At 41.0% G+C, this 19,217-nt stretch overlaps 2 protein-coding genes across 6 annotated transcripts in view; both read right to left on the reverse strand.

Annotated features, from left to right (window-relative positions):
- Nucleotides 1-7,780, reverse strand: part of Kiaa0319 (KIAA0319 ortholog) — a 95,591-nt gene extending 87,811 nt beyond the window's left edge. For 4 of the 5 annotated variants that reach the window (XR_015439111.1, XR_015439110.1, XR_002395967.2 and 1 more), the window contains exon 1: nucleotides 4,763-7,780. The gene's annotated coding sequence lies outside the window, so the exon portion shown is untranslated. Of the gene's footprint in view, nucleotides 1-4,549; nucleotides 4,695-4,762 lie in introns of those variants that run through there. The other variant, XM_004847602.3, reaches the window with a different exon arrangement.
- A 372-nt stretch (nucleotides 7,781-8,152) lies between these two features.
- On the reverse strand, nucleotides 8,153-19,194 carry Tdp2 (tyrosyl-DNA phosphodiesterase 2). The gene is made up of 7 exons (XM_004847599.3): nucleotides 18,855-19,194; nucleotides 18,678-18,763; nucleotides 16,160-16,324; nucleotides 15,300-15,391; nucleotides 12,912-13,030; nucleotides 11,417-11,587; nucleotides 8,153-9,400 (listed from the first exon to the last, which is right to left on the reverse strand). The coding sequence occupies exons 1-7, from the start codon at nucleotides 19,008-19,010 to the stop codon at nucleotides 9,119-9,121; spliced, it is 1,071 nt and encodes a 356-aa protein (XP_004847656.2). The 5' UTR covers nucleotides 19,011-19,194; the 3' UTR covers nucleotides 8,153-9,118.
- Between the last annotated feature and the right edge of the window lie 23 nt (nucleotides 19,195-19,217).

Raw genomic sequence — 19,217 nt, forward strand, 5'->3', positions numbered from 1 at the left:
AGCAGGGGCCACCAGTAGATGACTGTTTCATGAGGGCAGAGCCCCAGTGAAGGGAACTAGCAACCTCACAGAGGGCTGCAAGGTGCTGGCTGGGGCTTTGCTTCCAGGCCACATCATTTAAGGTGTCATCTTTGAGGCAGAGACCAGATCTTCACCAGACAGCGAGCCTGCCAGTGGTTTTGGACCTTCTGGTCTCAACTATGAGAGAAGTAAAATCCTGTCATTTAGAAATTATCCACCTCAGATATTTTACTCCAGCAACACAAATGGACTAAAATAGTAGGATAAGATTAAAAGTGGTCTGTACTCATCAAACTAACACTGCAGAATGCCAAAGACAAAGAGTAGCTCTTATAAAGACCAGGGACAATAAAATGACAACATGATTTTGATCTGCAACAACAGATGCTAGAAGATAATGGAAATAAAATCCTCAAAGGACTGAGAGACAAAATTTTCCAAACTAGAACTTTATACTCATAAACCATCATGCAAGAGTAACGGTGCAATATAGTTTTAAAAATAAACCTAGTTGGGCCGGGGATTTAGCTCAGTGGTTTCGCCGCCTGCTGCGCAAACACAAGGACCCGAGTTCGATCCCCAGCAACAACAACAACAAAAAAATAAATAAACCTAGTTTACTGCCCATAGATTCTCATTCAGAGTTACTAAAAGGAAAGCTGAACAGAGATGGATGGGATCACCGGAGAGCCAAAAACTGGCTACTGTGTTGGTAATAAAACTATCATTCTCAATAAAGTGGTAAGTAATAAAGCAAAAAATGAGGGGGAAATTGAAATTAAAGTATGCGAAAGTCTTATATAGCTGTGAAGAATAGAAAATGTTATTAACATCAGATTTTTTAAAAAGTAAATATGCATGTTTAAAATAAAGCATAGTCCCTGCTGGATAGAAACTTATGCTATGAAGTAACAAGATAAGTGATATAATGAAGGCCAAAGAACACCAGGGAAGGCTTCAGAAACGTGCTGTTTAAGCTCTGTCCTGAGGGCTGAGTGGCTGAAAAGCAACATCATTTTAGACTGTGTGGGGTGCATACACATTAAAGGCATGGTGTCCTGTCACCAGTGGTTTATTCTGAGTGGTTCTGTATGGCTGGAACTTAAAATATGTATGAGTTTTGATAAGATAAGAGGATGAGAAGTTGGATCAAGAAGAAATAAATAGTAAAGGACCACATAGCTCACACTAAGAAATCTATACTTTATTTAGTAGGTGGTAGGGAGGCACTGCAGACATGTAAAAATGTTATTATGGTAGAATATACATGAAAGTTGTCATTTTAACCATCTTTCAATGTTCAAGTCAGTGGTCCCCATTGTCACAATCTCAAGAAATTTTCATCACCCCAAATTGAAACTCTGTACCCATTAAACAATAACACCCTATTCCTCCCTGAGCCCAGTTCCTGGTAACCACTTGCATTAGTCAGCTTTTCCATTGCTGGGACACAACTGACACCCACACTCAAAACTTAAAGGAAGAAAGATTTAACTTAGCTCACAGTTTCTGGGGATTCAGTTCATAGTGGGCTGGCTCCATGGCAGGAACATCAAGGCAGAAGTAACTGGCAGAGCAAAGCTGCTTAGTTCATGGTAAGGAGGAAGCAGAGCAGGGAAACAGTAGAGAGGAAGGAGCAAAGGACCAAATATAGTACCCAAGGTCAGCCTCTAGACCCACCCAGCAGTGTGCTCCACCAATCCCCCAGGGGGCTCCCAAGCCACTCAAGGTTACCCAGCAAGCTTAACCCTCACACCACTACTCTGATTTCTACCTCTATGGATTTGACTATTTTAAATATTTCTCATTAAAGGAATCACACAATAATGTCCTTTTGTGTCTGGCTTAATTTCAAGTGCCACAATATCTTCAAGGTTCATGTGCACTGTAGCATGTATCAAATTCTCCCTTGTTAAGGCTGAGTAATATTCTACTGTGGGTATGATGACATTTTGCCTATCCTTTCTCCACTGGTAGACTGGACATTAAAAGTTTCGCACTGGGGCAGTGACACAGTGATATGTCTAGCCTGGGAAGAGACTGAGGAACGGCACTTGTGAACCAGGAGCAGAACTTGATTCAAGAAAATAAGAACGTGTTGTGGGGCCACAGGCTGGCCCCCTACTCACAGCGATCCTCCTCCCTCAGTCTCCCAAGTGCTGGGACTACAGGTATGCGCCACCGCTCTCAGCCTTCCTCAATACTTATTTTCTGGCATTTTATGGTGTGAAAAGGCCCCAATTTTCAAAGTTCAAATTGATGTCTGAGCTACCCTCTTATTTTATCTACATTACTTAGATTAATGTTTACTAGAATTCCTTGCTGGTTTTTGTTTTTTTTTAATTTTAACTTAAGGAAGAGGATGGCTAACTAGTTAGAAATACCAAAACTTTCCATCAGGCAAACGAATCCTACAATATTACCTGAAAGGGAACAGATCTAAAGATCCAACATCACATCTCTATCTACTTGTGTCTTTTGTTGTTATGGTTGAAACAGGGTCTCGAACTCACTGTGCAGTTCAGGCTGGCCTTCAACTCACTGTGTAGCCCAGGCTGGCCTCAAACTCTCAGTGATCCTCCTGCCTCAGCTGAGTGCTGGAATTACATGGTCGTATGCCACCATGCCCCGCTCTATTTGTGTCTTTAAAAAGCCTTACTCTGAAACTCAAACACCTACCATTAAAAGATTCTGTAAAATAATGTAAAAACATGTTAGTTTTGATTTAACCACAATACCTGTTGAGCATAAATGATTTATCATTATTGAATTAATATGAATAGTGTCTAAAATACAGACTTTAAGAAAAATAGCTGGGCATAGTGACACACGCCTGTAATTCCATAGGCTGAGGCAGGAGAATCACCAGGAGTTAGAAGACAGTCTGGGCTACATAGTGAGTTTAAGGCCAGACAGAACTACATAGTGAGGCTCTGTCTCAAAAAAACAAAGGATAAATAAATAACACATAAGTAAATAGAATAATAACCTATTGATTATTCCAGGCCTACTAATGCAAAGCTCCTTCCTTCGAATGTTATATTATCTAGATATTAAATTGAAATACCTTTATGATAATGACTATTATATTTATTATTACAAAGATATTACAGGAGAAAATTTATGCATTTTCTGAAAACTTTATAAATTAAAAATCTATTTTTAGTGTCAAATTATTTTCAAGATATGGACAATATTTCCTGCAAAGAAAAGCCATCTCAAAAATAGTATCATTGACTTTTTGATTCTTAGAGAAATTCCACAAAGTACGTCACTCTTATTATATTCTCTATTTTACAGAGGTGGAAACTGGGGCTTAGAGTGGTAGGCAAATGATGCAGAATCACAACCAATCCTCCCTCCCTCATCTGCCCATCTGTATCACCCTGCCCAGACACCTGGTTCTACACCTCTATTCACAAAGAATGAGTCTCTGTTCAGCTACAGGGAAAAATTAAGTCAAGAGAATAATTTAACAGCAAAGCCATTCTTTTATGTTAATAAGCTACCTAAGCTCTACTTTTAATACATAAAGACATTAGCTAAATTATTTTCAATATTCTGAAAGGCAACTAAGACTCTGCCTTGGTATTTTACATGGCAAAGGTGTGGTCTATCATCCTAAAAAGTCTTGAAATATATTTCTCTTTTCCAAGTTACAGAATAAGTTAGCTTTTTGTATGATTTCTAAGTATACAACTGGCTTGTTATCTCCTTTTCTTCATTTGTATTAAAAACAACGTAAAAATCCTAAGCACAAAATAAAATTTTACATTTGGCATAATTTCAATAGTCTCCAGGACTGTGTGCATCTTGTAATTAACAAACTGAAGCATTTCAGCATGCATTTCAAGAATAAAGAAATAAGCACTAATATTCTAAAATTTCAATATTATGGGGGGGCATATAATTTCTTTTTTATTATTTTCAAAAACAGCACTCAATCTTTCTATTCAAACACTGGGGAAAAAAATACTAACATTTACCCACGAATAAAAATGTTTAGGCAAACCTGCAATAAAAATGTACATGATTATATTCTTTCGTCTCTCCATGTAATTCAGAGAACAAGTGATCTTAAGAATGATGATTCTCATAATTTCAGGTTTATGAATTTGTGACGTTCCCTGGAGGGAATTCAAAGGGTAGGCGACAAAGCCTTTCGAAGGTTTTAAGCTTCAGATTATGGTAAGGAACAGAGAGAGGTGAGATGTCTTAGCAAATGAAAACAACAACCAAAGAAATAATAGCAAATGAAGTTTAAAGAAAACGATTGATTCTTCAGGTCTAAGAAATGCAATCCGTGAGGCTGAGGAAAGACACCAAATCTCCCGACTCCACCCTACTCGGAAACATTCAATACAGCCGTCCAGGAAATGGTTTTTCCTAGATATGCAGAGGAACTCCGAGAAGACCACCTCCTGAACTCAGGGCGCCTTGCTTCTATTTAACTCTGGCCTAACCTCTCTGCCTGCTGCCCTTCCATCCAGCCACCTGGCCAGCAGGGCTGGGAAGCAGAATACCGCACCTTGGGCCACTGGGCCGCTGCCAGGAGCATCGCCCGCCGTCCCACCTGCTCCTACTCGCCGTCCTCCCCCGGCCTGACAAGCGCACTCGCACGCCGGCGCGCGCATCCGTTGTCACGGGTGCCGCCCCTAGCTGTCCCTTCCTGGGACGCGGCCCCAGGGGAGCGACTCTGGACCAAACCCCCGACAGTTAGAGGCAGCTGCTGCGCTCTTACCTCCAGCAGGGACTGCGAACGCGGCCAGTGCTCCGGCGCCCCGCTCTACCTGCTGGGGGCGGCACCGCTCCAGCGAGGCGGCCACGGGACCCCCGCTCGTCCCCAGCTCAGCTCGGCTGGCGTCGGGGTAGCGCATGCGGTGATTCAGCGCCTTTCCGCTGCGCGGTTACCACGGCGACGCGCACGCGCAACACGCGCCGGAGAAGGGCGGGCGTAGCGCGCAGGTCTTCTCCGGGGATGCGATGGCACCAAGGGGACTGGCTCCTACTCCGCGGGGAACCAGGACTCGGGGATGCAGAGCGGCCTGTGCTCCCCACCTTCTTTCCCCCATCTGCCTCTTCCCTGCCAACAAGTGCTAAAGGGTCTGGGGAATGAACGCTCCTTCTAAATAAATGCTCCGGCCAGAGTGGCTCAAGGGAACTGTGGGCACACTGAGTCAAGGACCCTTCGCGAATGTGTCCCTCGAAGGAGTCAAGCCAACTAAACAAGTCCTCCTCTTTCCGTGCAGGCTCTTTGGACTCCACCAGGTAACCATCTGGGAACCTGGGCCGGGAGAGGTCCATACCAACTCCCAGCTGCTCCCCAAATTACACGTGCGCCCTGGGCACTATGACCATGTGCGTCTTGGGGAAGTGAGAATCCCAACCCCGGAAAACCTGGAAGGTTCTTCCTCCCATTTAAGCATCTGGGAATGGCAATGACGGGCTGAAGAGGAAGCCAGGCATTCCTAGAGCACTGCTTGTCCTGTCACTGTAGGTTACAATGCAATGCCTGGGGCCAAGCTGAAAGGGAATTTCCAGGCAGACGTGTATTTTTAACAAAAAAATAACTGGACAACTATGAGTTAACTAGGTAACTATGCTTTTTGTAAAATGTACCTGAGTAGCCATGACCTTGTAATCTGTCACCAAAGGAGCATATTGGACTCAGAAAGTCCTCCCAGAACACTGCTCTTCCCTCACCCTGCCCCCCACTGCTCTGCTCTGTGTAAACTCTGCTTGCTATATTCCCAAGAAAATGCCAATGGAATTAAGCCTCATAAATGTAAAAAATGTCAAATAACCAACCAAAGACTGCCAAATACTCTGCTTCTGCTTCTGTACCTCCTGCTTGCAACCCTATAAATCTGCCACCCGACTGATGTTCTGCGCCTGACTTCTTTGGGGAAAGATCCTGGTCAAGTCCACTGGTGTAAACAAAGATGTTTACTGCCTGCAAACCTCTGGGTGCCGTGTTTCCCAGTTCTGGTATTCTGCAACAAAGCCCAACACCCTAGCAAGCCTCCACTAGGCCATGCACTGGCTATGGAGGAGCCACAGCCAAGTTAACAGTCTTGCTAACTCTGCTTCCTGGGTTATAAAACGGGAGATAACAGCACCCCCAGATGATGACTGGGGGAATTAAATGAGATAATGCACACTAAAAGTGTTAAAAACCTGACCAAGGTGGAAAAAGTGACAATCAGCCTAGCACACTGGAGCCCAAGGCAGGAGGCTGGTGAGTTTGAGACCAGCCTGGCCTACATAGGAAAGACCTTATCTCAAACAAAGGTAACCTTGTCATGAACAGGCTGGGAGAAAGCCAGAAGTAAAGTTCACAGGAGACATGTTCTGATGTAACAATCCGCTCTGAATTCCTACGGCTTCCTTCCCAAAGGGGCCCTGGCTTTGCCATTCTCATCAATAGCTGGTGATGCCCAATTGCTAAGCTCCCTCCACTTCCTAACGACAGTACTAATCCTTAGATAATGCCCACCCCTCCCACCAGGACTTTGGAAAGCGAAGTAACTGGAGCCCATCCTAGATTCCAAGGCACTCTTCAGCTCCTTCCACAGGAACCACGGCTCCCCAAGGACATTTCCTCCTCTCTTCCCACAGGGCATTCCACAGCACAGCAGTGCAGGTCAGGATGACAATTATGGTCCCCTGCAGGGCTCGGCTGATGAGAAAATATACTTATTAAACCAGAGGGTTAAACTAGAACATTTTTTAACTCAGAACCACTAAGACGAAGATTATTTTCATTTCTTTACGATGAATGTGTATGTATGTGAACAGGGAGACATTGTATGAAAGTGTCAGCCTATTCCTTATGACACAGATGTGAGGCCACTCTCAAGTCTCCTGGGCATTCAGTAGACACTCATTCAACTCCTGCTTCATGCAGATGGATTCTAGGGATGAAATGATGCATCTTCAGTGGTTTCCCTAGCTTTGTCTGCTCTTGTTGGCTGGGGCCACTTGCACAATAATATAAAAGATAAAGAAATGTCTTATTTTGAAAATAGGAGAAACTGAGGTTTAGGAACTTAAAATATACTCTGTATCATGCCAAACTGCTTAGCAAAAAGGAGAAAAGATGTTTAGAGTAGTAACAGTGTTGTCTCACTGTAGTAGATAAGATTGTGGGCTGGAATTTCATCAAAGGAAGGTAAACAAAGCTATTAGAATGGAAAACCTTAAAATTCAAAGTTAAACACTCAAGATATTACAAATTAGGTTAATTCTTTGTTTGAAAACTACTGCCCATGGGAGCAGACTAAAAGTGGTCTGATTGTTCCTATCTAGTCCACTTGTAACTTGTTTCTTATATTTTGTCATTATAAGCAGTAAACAAGAAGGTATTTTAGGTGGATGCTGAGTTATTTAAAGGAAATTATACTTTCATTGTTTTAAAACAATTATCCTTTATACTGCATATTTTGTATATTTAGACCTTCACCTATCTAAATTATTTTTATATGAGGTAGGGTTCTTCTAACTTAATTCTACCAAATGAATAAGCAATTTATCCCTGATCCATCCGTTTTCCACAGAAATGAACTATTGCCTCCATACTGTATGCTATAAAATATTTCCATCAATTTTGACTTTTAATGATTAAAATTATGACTAACATATAAAACTCTTCCATAGTCACTAAAAGGGGCATATTATGTATAAATTCAAATTGTCTTTTGTAGGTATTTAATTCTGGCACTACTGATGAAAATAAGTTTGTGTCACTTCTCATTTACCCCACTGGATTTCCTTTTTTTTCCTAAGGATAGTCTTAGTAATTCTTAATGGGATGAAAAGCAACACAAAAAGCTGTTTTCTTCCACACAAGAAATGGCAGCAGTGGAGCCAGAAACAGGTAAAAATTTTAATTCCACCATGGACATAAAAACACAATCTATAAACACATAAAATTCTTTATTTACAGTCCATTTCTTTTGTGGGGAATTTTTCTTCTTTAAAGCACATCTGAAAGTATTCTTTAGAGGCAGGGTTATATAGCTGAGTGAAGAACTCTTCCCTAGTATGTGTGAGATCCTGGGTGTAAAGCCCTGGTTTCCACGTCCAGAACCACACACACACACACACACAAACCCCAAAGGGGAGAGGGAAATGAAAAAAGTACTCTTTATTCACATCCTGTAAAATATTTCCCTTTTACAAGTAGCAAAACTAAAAGGCTATTTATCCTTATGCATTTATTTTTCTCTTAGAAAAAAAGTCCCATCTTGCTGAAAAACTGATTTTAATCGTGATAACCATAACTTTGGTGACATGGCCACCAACATTAATCAGAAAAGAGTTAAAGAATTTTAAATCATAAAGTTTCGTTTGTAGCTTCCCGATTATGTACTGTTGACTGATAAAAAAAAAAATCTAATGTAGGACCACTGTCATCTACTTAACTGCAAGTCATCATGGCTTTTTATCTAAATTTCTGAAATACAATTGTGACTCAGTCCCAAGAACTCAGTAACCTGTTTTCCTTTTTTATTTACTTATTTTTGTACTGGAGATCAAACTCAGGACCCTGCGCTTATGAGGCAGGCGGCAGTACCACTAAGCTAAATCCCCAGCTTTTTTTCTTTTGATGACATTTAAAATATTAACTATTTTGGTGCCTGATTGAAAAAAGACATGTTAGTTCCCAGACAATGGGGGCCCTATCTGAAGTCCAGCTGGCAGCTGAAGCTCATAGCCTTTCATTAAAAGGGCTTCATATTCTGAACACTGGTACGCCTTAGTTTAAAATACACTCTGGGCCTGGTGGTGCATACCTGTGATCCCAGCACTGTGAGGCTAAGGCAGGAGGATCACCAGTTTAAACCCAAGCTGGGCAATTTAATAACTCAGCAATTCAAAAAATTTTTTAAATTAAAAAAAATAAACACTGATTCTGAATTCTGAGGGCACAATCTACCACATAAAATCCTAACTGATTCTTCCTGTAACAATGACCCACTATACAATATTAATTTCTCCATATTAAATTGACCTTTCCAGATAGGCAGAAATTATATTTGCAAAATTCCTGAACAAAATGACTCAAGACACCTACGACTCACATTTGAGAAGCATTTCACAATATAACATCTAAGCTGCACAGCAGACCCCAGTGGTCACTGGGAAATCTGCCACAGTCCAGCTTTTCCAACCCAAGCAGGTCCAAACTTCGGGGAACAATGTGGCCCTCTTCTGCTGCTGCTCTGAAAAATATGCGGTCAAAACGAAGCTTACAAGTAGCAGGTATTCCAAGATTAGAGTTCATCTGGGTGTCCCATGTATACTGGCAATGCTTAGGTTTGCCCAAAAACTCCCAGACATCCAAAATGTTGTTGGGTAAACCACCATATTTAGTAACCTGAAAAGAAATATTTTAAAACATCTATATAATCATTTTCTTCTAATTTAAACAGTATGTTTGTTAATACTACATCCAACTCTAACATTTAAACCAAAAAGTCAAAAATAATACACAAATGTTCTCCTTGAATAGGCACCTAATTTGGAGTGTCAGATAAAACTCAGAAGACTGAACACTCATAGCTTCAGTTAATGCTTTGTTTTTAAAAATTGAACTGATGTAAAAAGAGGAAAAACTAGTCTAATTTAGATGTGTGGCATTTATATGCTCCAATAATATTAATTCCCTTCATGGTTTTATTTTAAATGTATTAACAATATTAATTATTCCTTCTCTTCATACTGCAAGATTTAAAATTTTCTGTTAAGCTTGGTGGTAGGGTCTATGCTTACCATGTGGGAGGCCCTGGGTTCATTCTCCAGCACCAAAGTGGGGTCAGCTACATTCACAACTGTGCAACCACTGCCACCTTCTATCTCCAAAACCTTTTTATCTTCTCTAACTCAGACTCTATACACTAAGTCCCTGACTTATAAACACTCCAGTTGCAAACTTTTGCAGACATGAATGGACCTTGCATTACAAACATTTGTAGATGTAAACAATCTGCAGAAGCAGCTCACGTGTCTGCGGTACAGTAGTACAGTACAGTCAAGGACTTTCTGTATTTTTCTCTCTTTTTTTTTTTTATGCTTTACATTGTATGTTGTGTCAAAGGTTAAGACTCACTCAGTTGTGTTTTTTTTTTTGGTACCAGGAATCGAACTCAGGTCCTTGCACTTGTGAGGCAGGCAGAGGAACCACTGAGCTAAATTCCCAGCCCACTCTGTTGGACTTATGAATGAATCCAACTTATGAATGTAGAACAGGGACTTACTATACTCAGTGAACACTAATCTGCCATTCCCTTATCCTCCCCGTCCTTGGCAACCACGTTCCACTTCCTTCTTCTGATGAGTTTAGGGAATGTATGTATTGTATTTTCCTTCATTGATTGGCTTCATTCACTTAGCATCTTAAGATTTGTGTTGTAGCGTATGCAAAATTTCCTTTATTTTTAAGGCTGAATAACAGTCCATCACATGTGCGTATCACATTTTATTTCCAGGCATCTATCAATTACACTTAGGTTGCTTGCAGTCCTGGCTGCTGTGAATAACAGTGCCGTGATGTGGATGTACAGATGTTTGTAAAGTCCTTGCTTTCACTTTTCCTAGGTATATGCCTAGGAGTGGAACTGCTAGATCATATGGTAATACTACAGTTAATGTTTTGAAGTCCTAAAAAATCTCACTGTGTCCCAATGGAACTAAGACGAAAGAGAGACTCTGTTTCAGATCTGGCCATTGTGGAAGCAGCAAAAGGGGGTAAAAAGTCTGATAAATTATTACGACCCATCAACATGATTTCTGTGTAGAGAATACATCACTACATTCTATTAACCAATCATCAATGTGATTGCATTTTTTGTGATTATTAAAATCTCAAATTTTTAAATACACAGAACAAAGCTTTAAAAAAAAAAAAAAGCTGGGGCTGGAGGGTATTGCTCAGTGGTAGAACTTTTGCCTAGCATGCACAAGGCCCTGGGTGTGCACCCAATATTGCCCCATTCAAAGTTAATAAAATCCAAAGAAGAATCACACAAGGATGAATGTTAGAAACAACTAACATCTTTCTCACCTTGCAACTAGGGCTTCTGCAAATAAACTCAGTCTCAATCTTATTTAAACTCTTCTAATCATTAGCTTCTCTATATGTCTCTTATTAACCCAACAGATACATTATTTTATGTTATCTATTTCATATAGAGTACTTGTTTTCCCTCAGTAATAAAGAGACTCTCCTGCTCCTAGAAATACAGCAAAGGCTAAGATACCTACTGACTTGCACTTTCAAGGTCACTTAGACATTTTGAGTGACAAAAAGTCCCAGTGTTAACAGCTTTGGTCAAACAAAACTAAACCCTTCTCTAAATCTTCACACACATATTGAACAGACTTTGATACTCACTTCTTTATCCCTTAAATTTGTATCTCCTGCGAATATAACTGTAGAAGACTCTGGAGCCTCTTGCATTTTCTTTAACACCAGTTTTAACTGATTGATTCGTTCCTCCGCATGCCCTCTGGTGCTCTCCAAATGGGAAGTCATAAGGCAAAGTTCATTTCCAGACAAACTCACCTGCAACAGGATAATTAAGTTGTCACTAACTACTAATGGTGAACTCTGATGACAGAGTCTTTTCAAGCATCAACTGATACATTTCTTAAACTGTAATCTTAGCACTACCCCTCCAGGTCAACAAAGAAATGTAAGGTGCGAACCTTGCCTGCAAAGACTGTTTAGCAAACATAACTCACTCCCCATGTCACCTCCTCTGCGACTCCTTCCCCAGTGTCCCCAAGGCCACCAATGGCTCACTCCTCTAGACTCCTACTGCATGCCAGACAGACTGCTGTTAAAGCCCCGAACTAAATTAAAGCACAGGTATTTCCCTCCCGTTAAAGTGTAAGTCATTTGTAAGCTCAGGTCATTTTCATTTATTGCTATATTATTAAGGGCCTGGCATACAGATACTCAAATTTATGTCAGTTAACTGAATGAATGAGAATTGTTTACCATGTCAGTATGATACTAACAACATAGGATCTGTTCTTATACTGTCTGCAGAACCGAGTCCACTTCTTTCACACTGGGCATTCATGCTCCTCTATAAACTGGATCCTGCCTACTTCTCAACCTCCTGTCATACTACCTTCTTCAAACCATCCACATTGACTGAACAGAAAGCTCACTGGTGCCCATACATACACACCTCCGGCGACTTGCATAAGTTTGCTCATGATGGTTTCTCTACTTGACTCTTCATGTCTACAGCGTATTTTTTAGATGTGCATATTTCAATTCAAATACCACTTCCTTCATGAAATCCTCACTAATCTTCTGACAAACACCTCTGTCCAAACTTCCAGAGTATCACTTATACCTGCTGAGCGGCACTTTTGCTTTTCCTTTTAGTTACTATATACATAATCTCTCCCTTATTAAACTGTATGGAAACAAGACCTGTTTTTCTTTGTTGTTTTTTGGTACTGGGGATCGAATTCGGACCTTGTGCTTGTGCAGCAGGCACCGAAACCACTGAGCTAAATCTCTGGGCCCAACAAGACCGGTTTTGATTCAGTCTCATAAGCCTCACAGAGTACAACACAGCACCATGGATAAATACCATGGAGCAAGTAAAAAGTATTACTTAGGAAGCAAATGTGGAATATCTGCAAACTCGAATATTTAGGAAAACATCTAATACATTAAGAATTCTATTTTTACAAGTTTTTCTATATTCAAAATTTATACAAAAATCCAACAAAGTTCTTTGAGACTATTTAAAAGAATGTACATAGAAGGAGCGAACTTTTCTCTAAAGGCAATTTTTTTTAAAAGATAACACCATGGGACAATTTAAAAAGTCTGCTTTTTAAAAATTCAAATGTAAATTACTTACATGGACACACAAAAGGTTTCTCATCATTTTGGTACTTGGAAAAGGAATGATCTCTTGGCTTTTTAATTTCACTCTTGATTTCTTCAACATTATAGCTGTGAAATATCCTTCTTCATGACCTTCAAACATTTGGGGAAAAGAATTTAGGCTGAGAAGGTCAAAGGTACTTTTAGTTTTCCACAAACTCCCCTACTAAAGATGTTATAACAAACAGATAACAGATATTTAAATGGATGTAAATCCTTAAACGATTATATCAGAATAGCTCAAGATGGTCAATCAAGTCTACGTACTTACCTGCACTCTCCCCACATTTAAGGAGAAATAAAAAAATAAATGAGGCTAGGAGCTCAGTGACAGTGTTTGTTTAGCAAGTGTAAGGCCTTGGACTCAAACCCCAGCACCACAAAAGAAAGAAAAAAGGGCAAAGGCGGAGGCGAGTAGGCAAACAGTGGCAAGTATAGTAAATTTGCAGCCAATGTCAAAAAAGAAAATTTGAGAAATTTCTGTACAAGAAAACGAGAATTAAGCTAAAGCAAACTGATAGGCACTTACTTGTCATGCTAGAAGAAAAATCTTAAGAAATGAATAAAAAATTTAGAAAGATGTAAACCTGCAAGAAGAAAAAAAGAAGCCAGGCATGGTGGTGCACACCTGTAATCCCAGCACTCAGGAGGCTGAGGCAGGAGGACTGGCTCGAGTTTGAGGCCAGCTTGAGCTACATAGGGAGTTCAAGGCCAGCCTGAACTACAGAGTGAGACCCTGTCTCAAATCCTGTCTCAGAAAAAGAGAGTAAGAGTAGAGTGGCAATGAATGAAAGCATCCAAGTCTTTCAGAAAACAGAAAGCAGGCGTACAAATGGTAATGGTTTACCAGAACAGAGAAAACTCAGACAGGAAGCAGGCAGAATTTTTTCCCCTGACATCTAGAAATAGTACTGGAACACAAAGTTAACAAAAAAGGTAAGGCACTGAACTAAGAACATGAGGGCCAGTAGCTAAACACATCCCAGGTGTCTTCTCTAGTTCCTCACAGCCAAGTAACCATCCCTTTATGGGGCCTAGAGGCCTACACCTACAGACCCTAGAGGCTAACGCAAGGCCAGGGATTTAGCTCAGTGGTACCGGCGCCTGCCTTGCAAGCACAAGGTCCTGAGTTCAGTGCCCGGTACCAAGAAAAAACAAAACAAAACAAAAGCCCAAAAAACAAAGTACTAATGCAGAGGGTCTCTGTTTAAGAGAAGGATTCTAGAAAAGGGGAAGGGAAATGACTACCTAGAAGTCTAGGTCCATTCAAACTACCAACTGTGAGGCTAGAACACAGGCGTTTTCAAATATGGTAGGATTAAAAACTTCATTACTCATCTACTACTTCTCATAAAATAATTAGAAAATGGACTCCAATGAGACAGTAAGCCAAGGAGAAGCATGAGACTCTGAAAACAAAACCAAAATAAGAGGCAAAAGGGATCCCTAAAAGCATGCAGGAAAGTGCCACAAAGAGAGGGACACAGAGCTTGAGAGAGAGCCCTCGTTAGAAACTACTGCTTCCAGAGTAAACCAAAATTAAATATCACAAACTGTGTAACAGTGAGTCAAGGAAAGCAATATATATGAAAATAATGCGACCAAAATGCTACTTTAAATGTACTTAGGAAAGACAAATGGAAAATTTATGTATTATTCAGGGAAAAAGGTGAAAAAAGAAAAATAAGATGAATTAAAAGGAATTCATAAAGACTTTTAAAAAAGCACAACCAGGTTGTGATTATCACACTTTAAATTTCTTACAGTTGAGCTCGGGGTATAGCTCAGTGGCACAGCACGGGCTTGCCATGTACAAAGCCGTGGGTTGGATCTCTAACACAAGAAAAAAAAAATGAATAATTCAATTTCACCAAAAAGCTAGTCAATGTCTGATTTTATAATATTCTCCTACAAATTCTTTTTTTAAGTATTAGGTATTAAACCCAGGGTCTTCACACTGAGCTATATCTCAGCCCTTTTATTTTTTATTGTGAGATAGGGGCTCACTAAGTCACCAAGTTGCCCAGGCTGAGCTTGAACTTGAGATCCTCCTAGCTTCAGGCTCCCAGAGTGCTGGGATAATAGGTGTGCTCCACCACGTGCAGCTTTTCCTATAATTCTTTCAGTATCCTGTGCCTTTTCTCAAACTTGCTTATCTGTACCTTTCTTTTCTACATGTTCTTACAGGCTAGTTCTTAAGTTACCTCTTTTACTGGTTTGCTTTTTTAGAAAGATAAGTTAAATAGGGGCTGGGGATTTAGCTCAGTGGCAAACGCCTGCCTGGCAAGCATAAGGTCCTGAGTTCAATCCTCAGTAAAAGAAAAAAAAACAAAAAAGAAGATAAGTAACAGGAAAGTATTACCTGTAATAATCTCATAACTACTTGCTCTCTTCTTTAGGTAGCTATAATATGGCGGAATAACTTCCTGTAGAAATACCACATCTGGGCTGTATCTAAAAATATTAATTTAATATAAATACAAGGTCTATACCATTTCATTTTCAGCTACCTTGATAAGAGAAATTCTACAACATAAAAGAAACACAAAGCTATCACTCTCTAGGCCACCTAATATTTATACTAATTATTTTAATAATAATAAAATAAGCAATAACTTATGATTTTTGGTAACAATAAAATAAGAAAGACCTGTACTATTTAACACATAGTACTATAATGATCAAATTAAAAAGAACTGCAGGGCTGAGGTGTAGCTCAGTGGTAGAGCCCTTGCCTAGCATGTGTGAAGCCCTGGGTTTGATCCCAGCACCACAAAAACAAAACACTGTAATGAATGAAAATAGAAACCACTCTTTTCAGAGACAACAAAACTATACTTGAATAGATGCTTTCAATGGTATTTCTTTTGATCATCGTAAAAGTTATTATCCACAGTGAAGAAAATGGCTTCAGAGAACTGAAGTACTTTGCCCAAGGTCACAGAGCTAGAATGGGGCAGAAACAGATTTTTTTGGTCATTTCATGGCATTAATTATACACAAAGTGATCACTAGCCTAGAGTGGACCTAACAAACACGGATCTTCCCTCTCCATGCCAATTCTCAGGTAATCACTCACCTCAACTCCTTCAGATGCTTCTTCTCAGAGCTGGACGTTGGACCTAAGTCTAATTATAAAGCCCACAACCTTACATGGTTATTTTGTAGATACATAAGACACATTATCACAATAAAGTAGTAAACACAAGTGACACCACTTACAAAGCTAAATAGGAACACACTCCTCGAGCCCTCTCTTGTAGACTGTTTAGATCCAATCCATCAACATTCCATGTGATGAAAGAGAACATGCTGCCATCTTCTTGCTGAGATGAGCAGATTTTAGAACTAGTGGAGTCAGCTGTTTCTTCACTGGTTAGGTCAACACTGGTAAGATCAGAATAAAACATCTTCACAAATAATACAAATTGATTAAGAATTATTTTGGGGCCAGGGATTTGGCTCAGTGGTTCCACCACCAGCCTCACAAGTGCAAGGTCCCGAGTTTGATCCCTGGTACCAAAAAAAAAAAAAGAAATATTTTGTATTTGTAGTCTTCATTTTGCACATACAGATTAAGCTTCCCTAGTTAGAAAATCCAAAATCAAAATGCCCCCAAAACTGAAATATTTATGGTTCCAAGCACTTCAGATAAGGGTTACTGAATCTGTAAATAAATTTTAAAAGATTCTTAAAGAGAGCAAAAGTCATATGCATAAGGAAGAGTAAGATTCTCGCTGTTACCTAAATATCTGTTCACTTACAGATACAGCAGAGGGGCCTCAGGAAAGGTATTTTTTAAACAGTGCTCCCCCCAGGTAGTTCTAAAGTGCAGCCAAAATTCAACAACTGCTTTAAGGAGATTTCCCTTGGCTCCTGAGAGACACTAAACACAGATTCCAATGCAGATGGCTAAACTACTTTACTATTTAATTTCATTTTTTGCTTACAGCCTAGAAATTTACTGAAGAACTGAGATTCACAGCCCTACTCAAGACAACTCAAAACTCCTGCTCATCAGGCTTCAGTTTTTCTAGTCATAAAATCATTCTATCAATTTCCTTTTTCCCTTTACTTTCATTTTTGTTAAAGGCAACATCAAAAAAATCTAATCAGGTCATGTTCCATAAATATGAAGGCCTTAGAAACACCCGGAAGCTTTTTTTCTCTTCTTAGTGAACTAAATTTTATCATCTTTTTTCTTTTCAGTACTGAGGATTAAACCCAGGGAATGCTGAGCTACATTCCTACCCCTTTTTCTCACTTTTATTCTGAGACAGAGTATTACTAAAGTGAACTTTCAATCCTATCTCAACCTTTGGCTGGGATTTACAGGCCTGTGCCAGCCACCATAGCTAGTGGCTCTTAATCTGAGTTCTAAGAGGCAACAGACCATTGTCTAATAGCCATCTAATATGTTTTTGCCAATTTACCATTCTGGAATAAGGGATTCCTGATTGTCCCCTATGTCACCATTACTCAGCTCAGTACATTTTTTTCTGAAATTCTATTTCAGGGAATCCAATATCTTTACTCTAATTTATCAGCTACAATTTAGTCAGGTGCAACTTTGAACCACTGTTCTCAGCTTCCCCACGCACACAAAAAAGGATGGATATGGAGCTAGAGTTGCACTAAGTTAACATATTACAATTCTAGCTCCACAGGAAGATGCACATTTGACTCCTGAAATCCCAGGAAAGAGGATCTGACTGGCCAGTTTGGGCTGGGTAAACACTTCCTTGTCCAATTGCTTCTGACTATTACAAGCAAGGGAGCCAACAGGAAGCTAAGCAAAGAAGAAACCTAATGAAAAATGATCTCATCACATCCATGGAAAAGGTCAAAAGAAGAAAAGAGTCTCCACCATGAAAAGCTCACACTGCCAGGAGAACTTTTATACATGCAGAAAACACTGAGAGCTTTTAAGTGCCAAATATTGTATAAGACTTCGGGAAATCAACAATGTACAAAACAAGTTCTGCCTTTACGGACTGTGTGGTCTAGCAGAAGATATAAAATACTGAATGGCAACTAGAGGGCAGACTACATTATCATGACAAGTATCATGCAAGATACTATACAAATACCTAAAAGTGGAATCTTACCTAAACTCAGGACATCAGGGGAAACTTATTGGAGATAGCATGTCTAAGCATGTCAAATATTAACAAGCAAGGAGAAAGAAAAGATTCCAAACAAAGGTGATAATGACATGCAAAAATGGCTCAGGAAGTGGAAGTTTGGTACATCTCGAGTGGTAAAGGGAGAGTGGCAGGATACGACTCTGGTCAGATAGGGGCCAAACGGTAGAGTCTTGCAGGCATCTGGACTTTAGGAACAGTGCAAGTGTTAGGGTAGGGCACTGAAATGACAATATCAGGCCTGATTTATAAAAAGAAAAAAAGAAAAAACACCTGTTCTGGCTAGCTAGAGGAAAGCAAATAGATCAGAACAGGAAACAAGATTTCCAAGTTACTACTCGTCAACACAAGATTTCTGTCTCATTCGTTTCAAAACTCTGGCTTATGTATCTCCTGTAATTCGAGTCAGATAGACTGGAAATTGATGACGAAGCGATACGTATAAGTACCAAGGTAAACAAATAGAATAAATACATTGTAGATTTTCCTCCCAGGCTCCAACTCCCGTTCCAAATGCGCGCCAGGCTGCCAGAGAACAGCTTTGGTCCCGCCGTGGGGCGCCCTGCACCCGGAGCGCCCGCCCGCCCCGCGCTCACCAGCGGCCTGGCTCTGCGGGCGTAACGGCCCGGCTCCTCACGAGGCTCCCCTCCGCGGCCGGCTCGAAGTAGGAGTTCAGCGCTCTCTGAAAAGCAAGGGCACAGGGCTGGGCGGGCGGCCGCCGACCGCCGACCCGCGCGAGGGCGAGGGCGCAGGAAGCGACGGCGAGCGCGTACCTCCACCTCCCAGTTGGTCTCCGCCAAGTAGCACTGCGCCACCGCGGCGTCGCAGCTCGCCACTGAGGCGAACTCCTCGCACAGCAGCCTCCGCCTCTTTGCCTCCGGCTCGCCCTCGTCCCGCGCCGCCTCCTCCCCCCCGCTCCCTAGCTCCATCACCTCACCGCGGCTTCAAACGCCCACTTCGCGCAACGCGCGGCTGCTGCCTGGTTCTGCGCAAGCGCCCGGCGCCCTGGTGCACCCGCATGTACCGCCCGGCGCGGAAACGCGCCTAGCTCAGGGAGGGTGAGAGGCTCGGCTGCTCCGCGGGCCGTGCTGCTGAGCCTGCTGGGGCGCAACGCGCGTGCGCACTCGGTCACAAGA

The sequence above is a fragment of the Heterocephalus glaber genome, unplaced genomic scaffold, assembly GCF_053883595.1.
Source record: "Heterocephalus glaber isolate CG9 unplaced genomic scaffold, H.glaber_assembly_v1.0 deba00001472, whole genome shotgun sequence".
Classification (NCBI taxonomy): Eukaryota; Metazoa; Chordata; class Mammalia; order Rodentia; family Bathyergidae; genus Heterocephalus; species Heterocephalus glaber.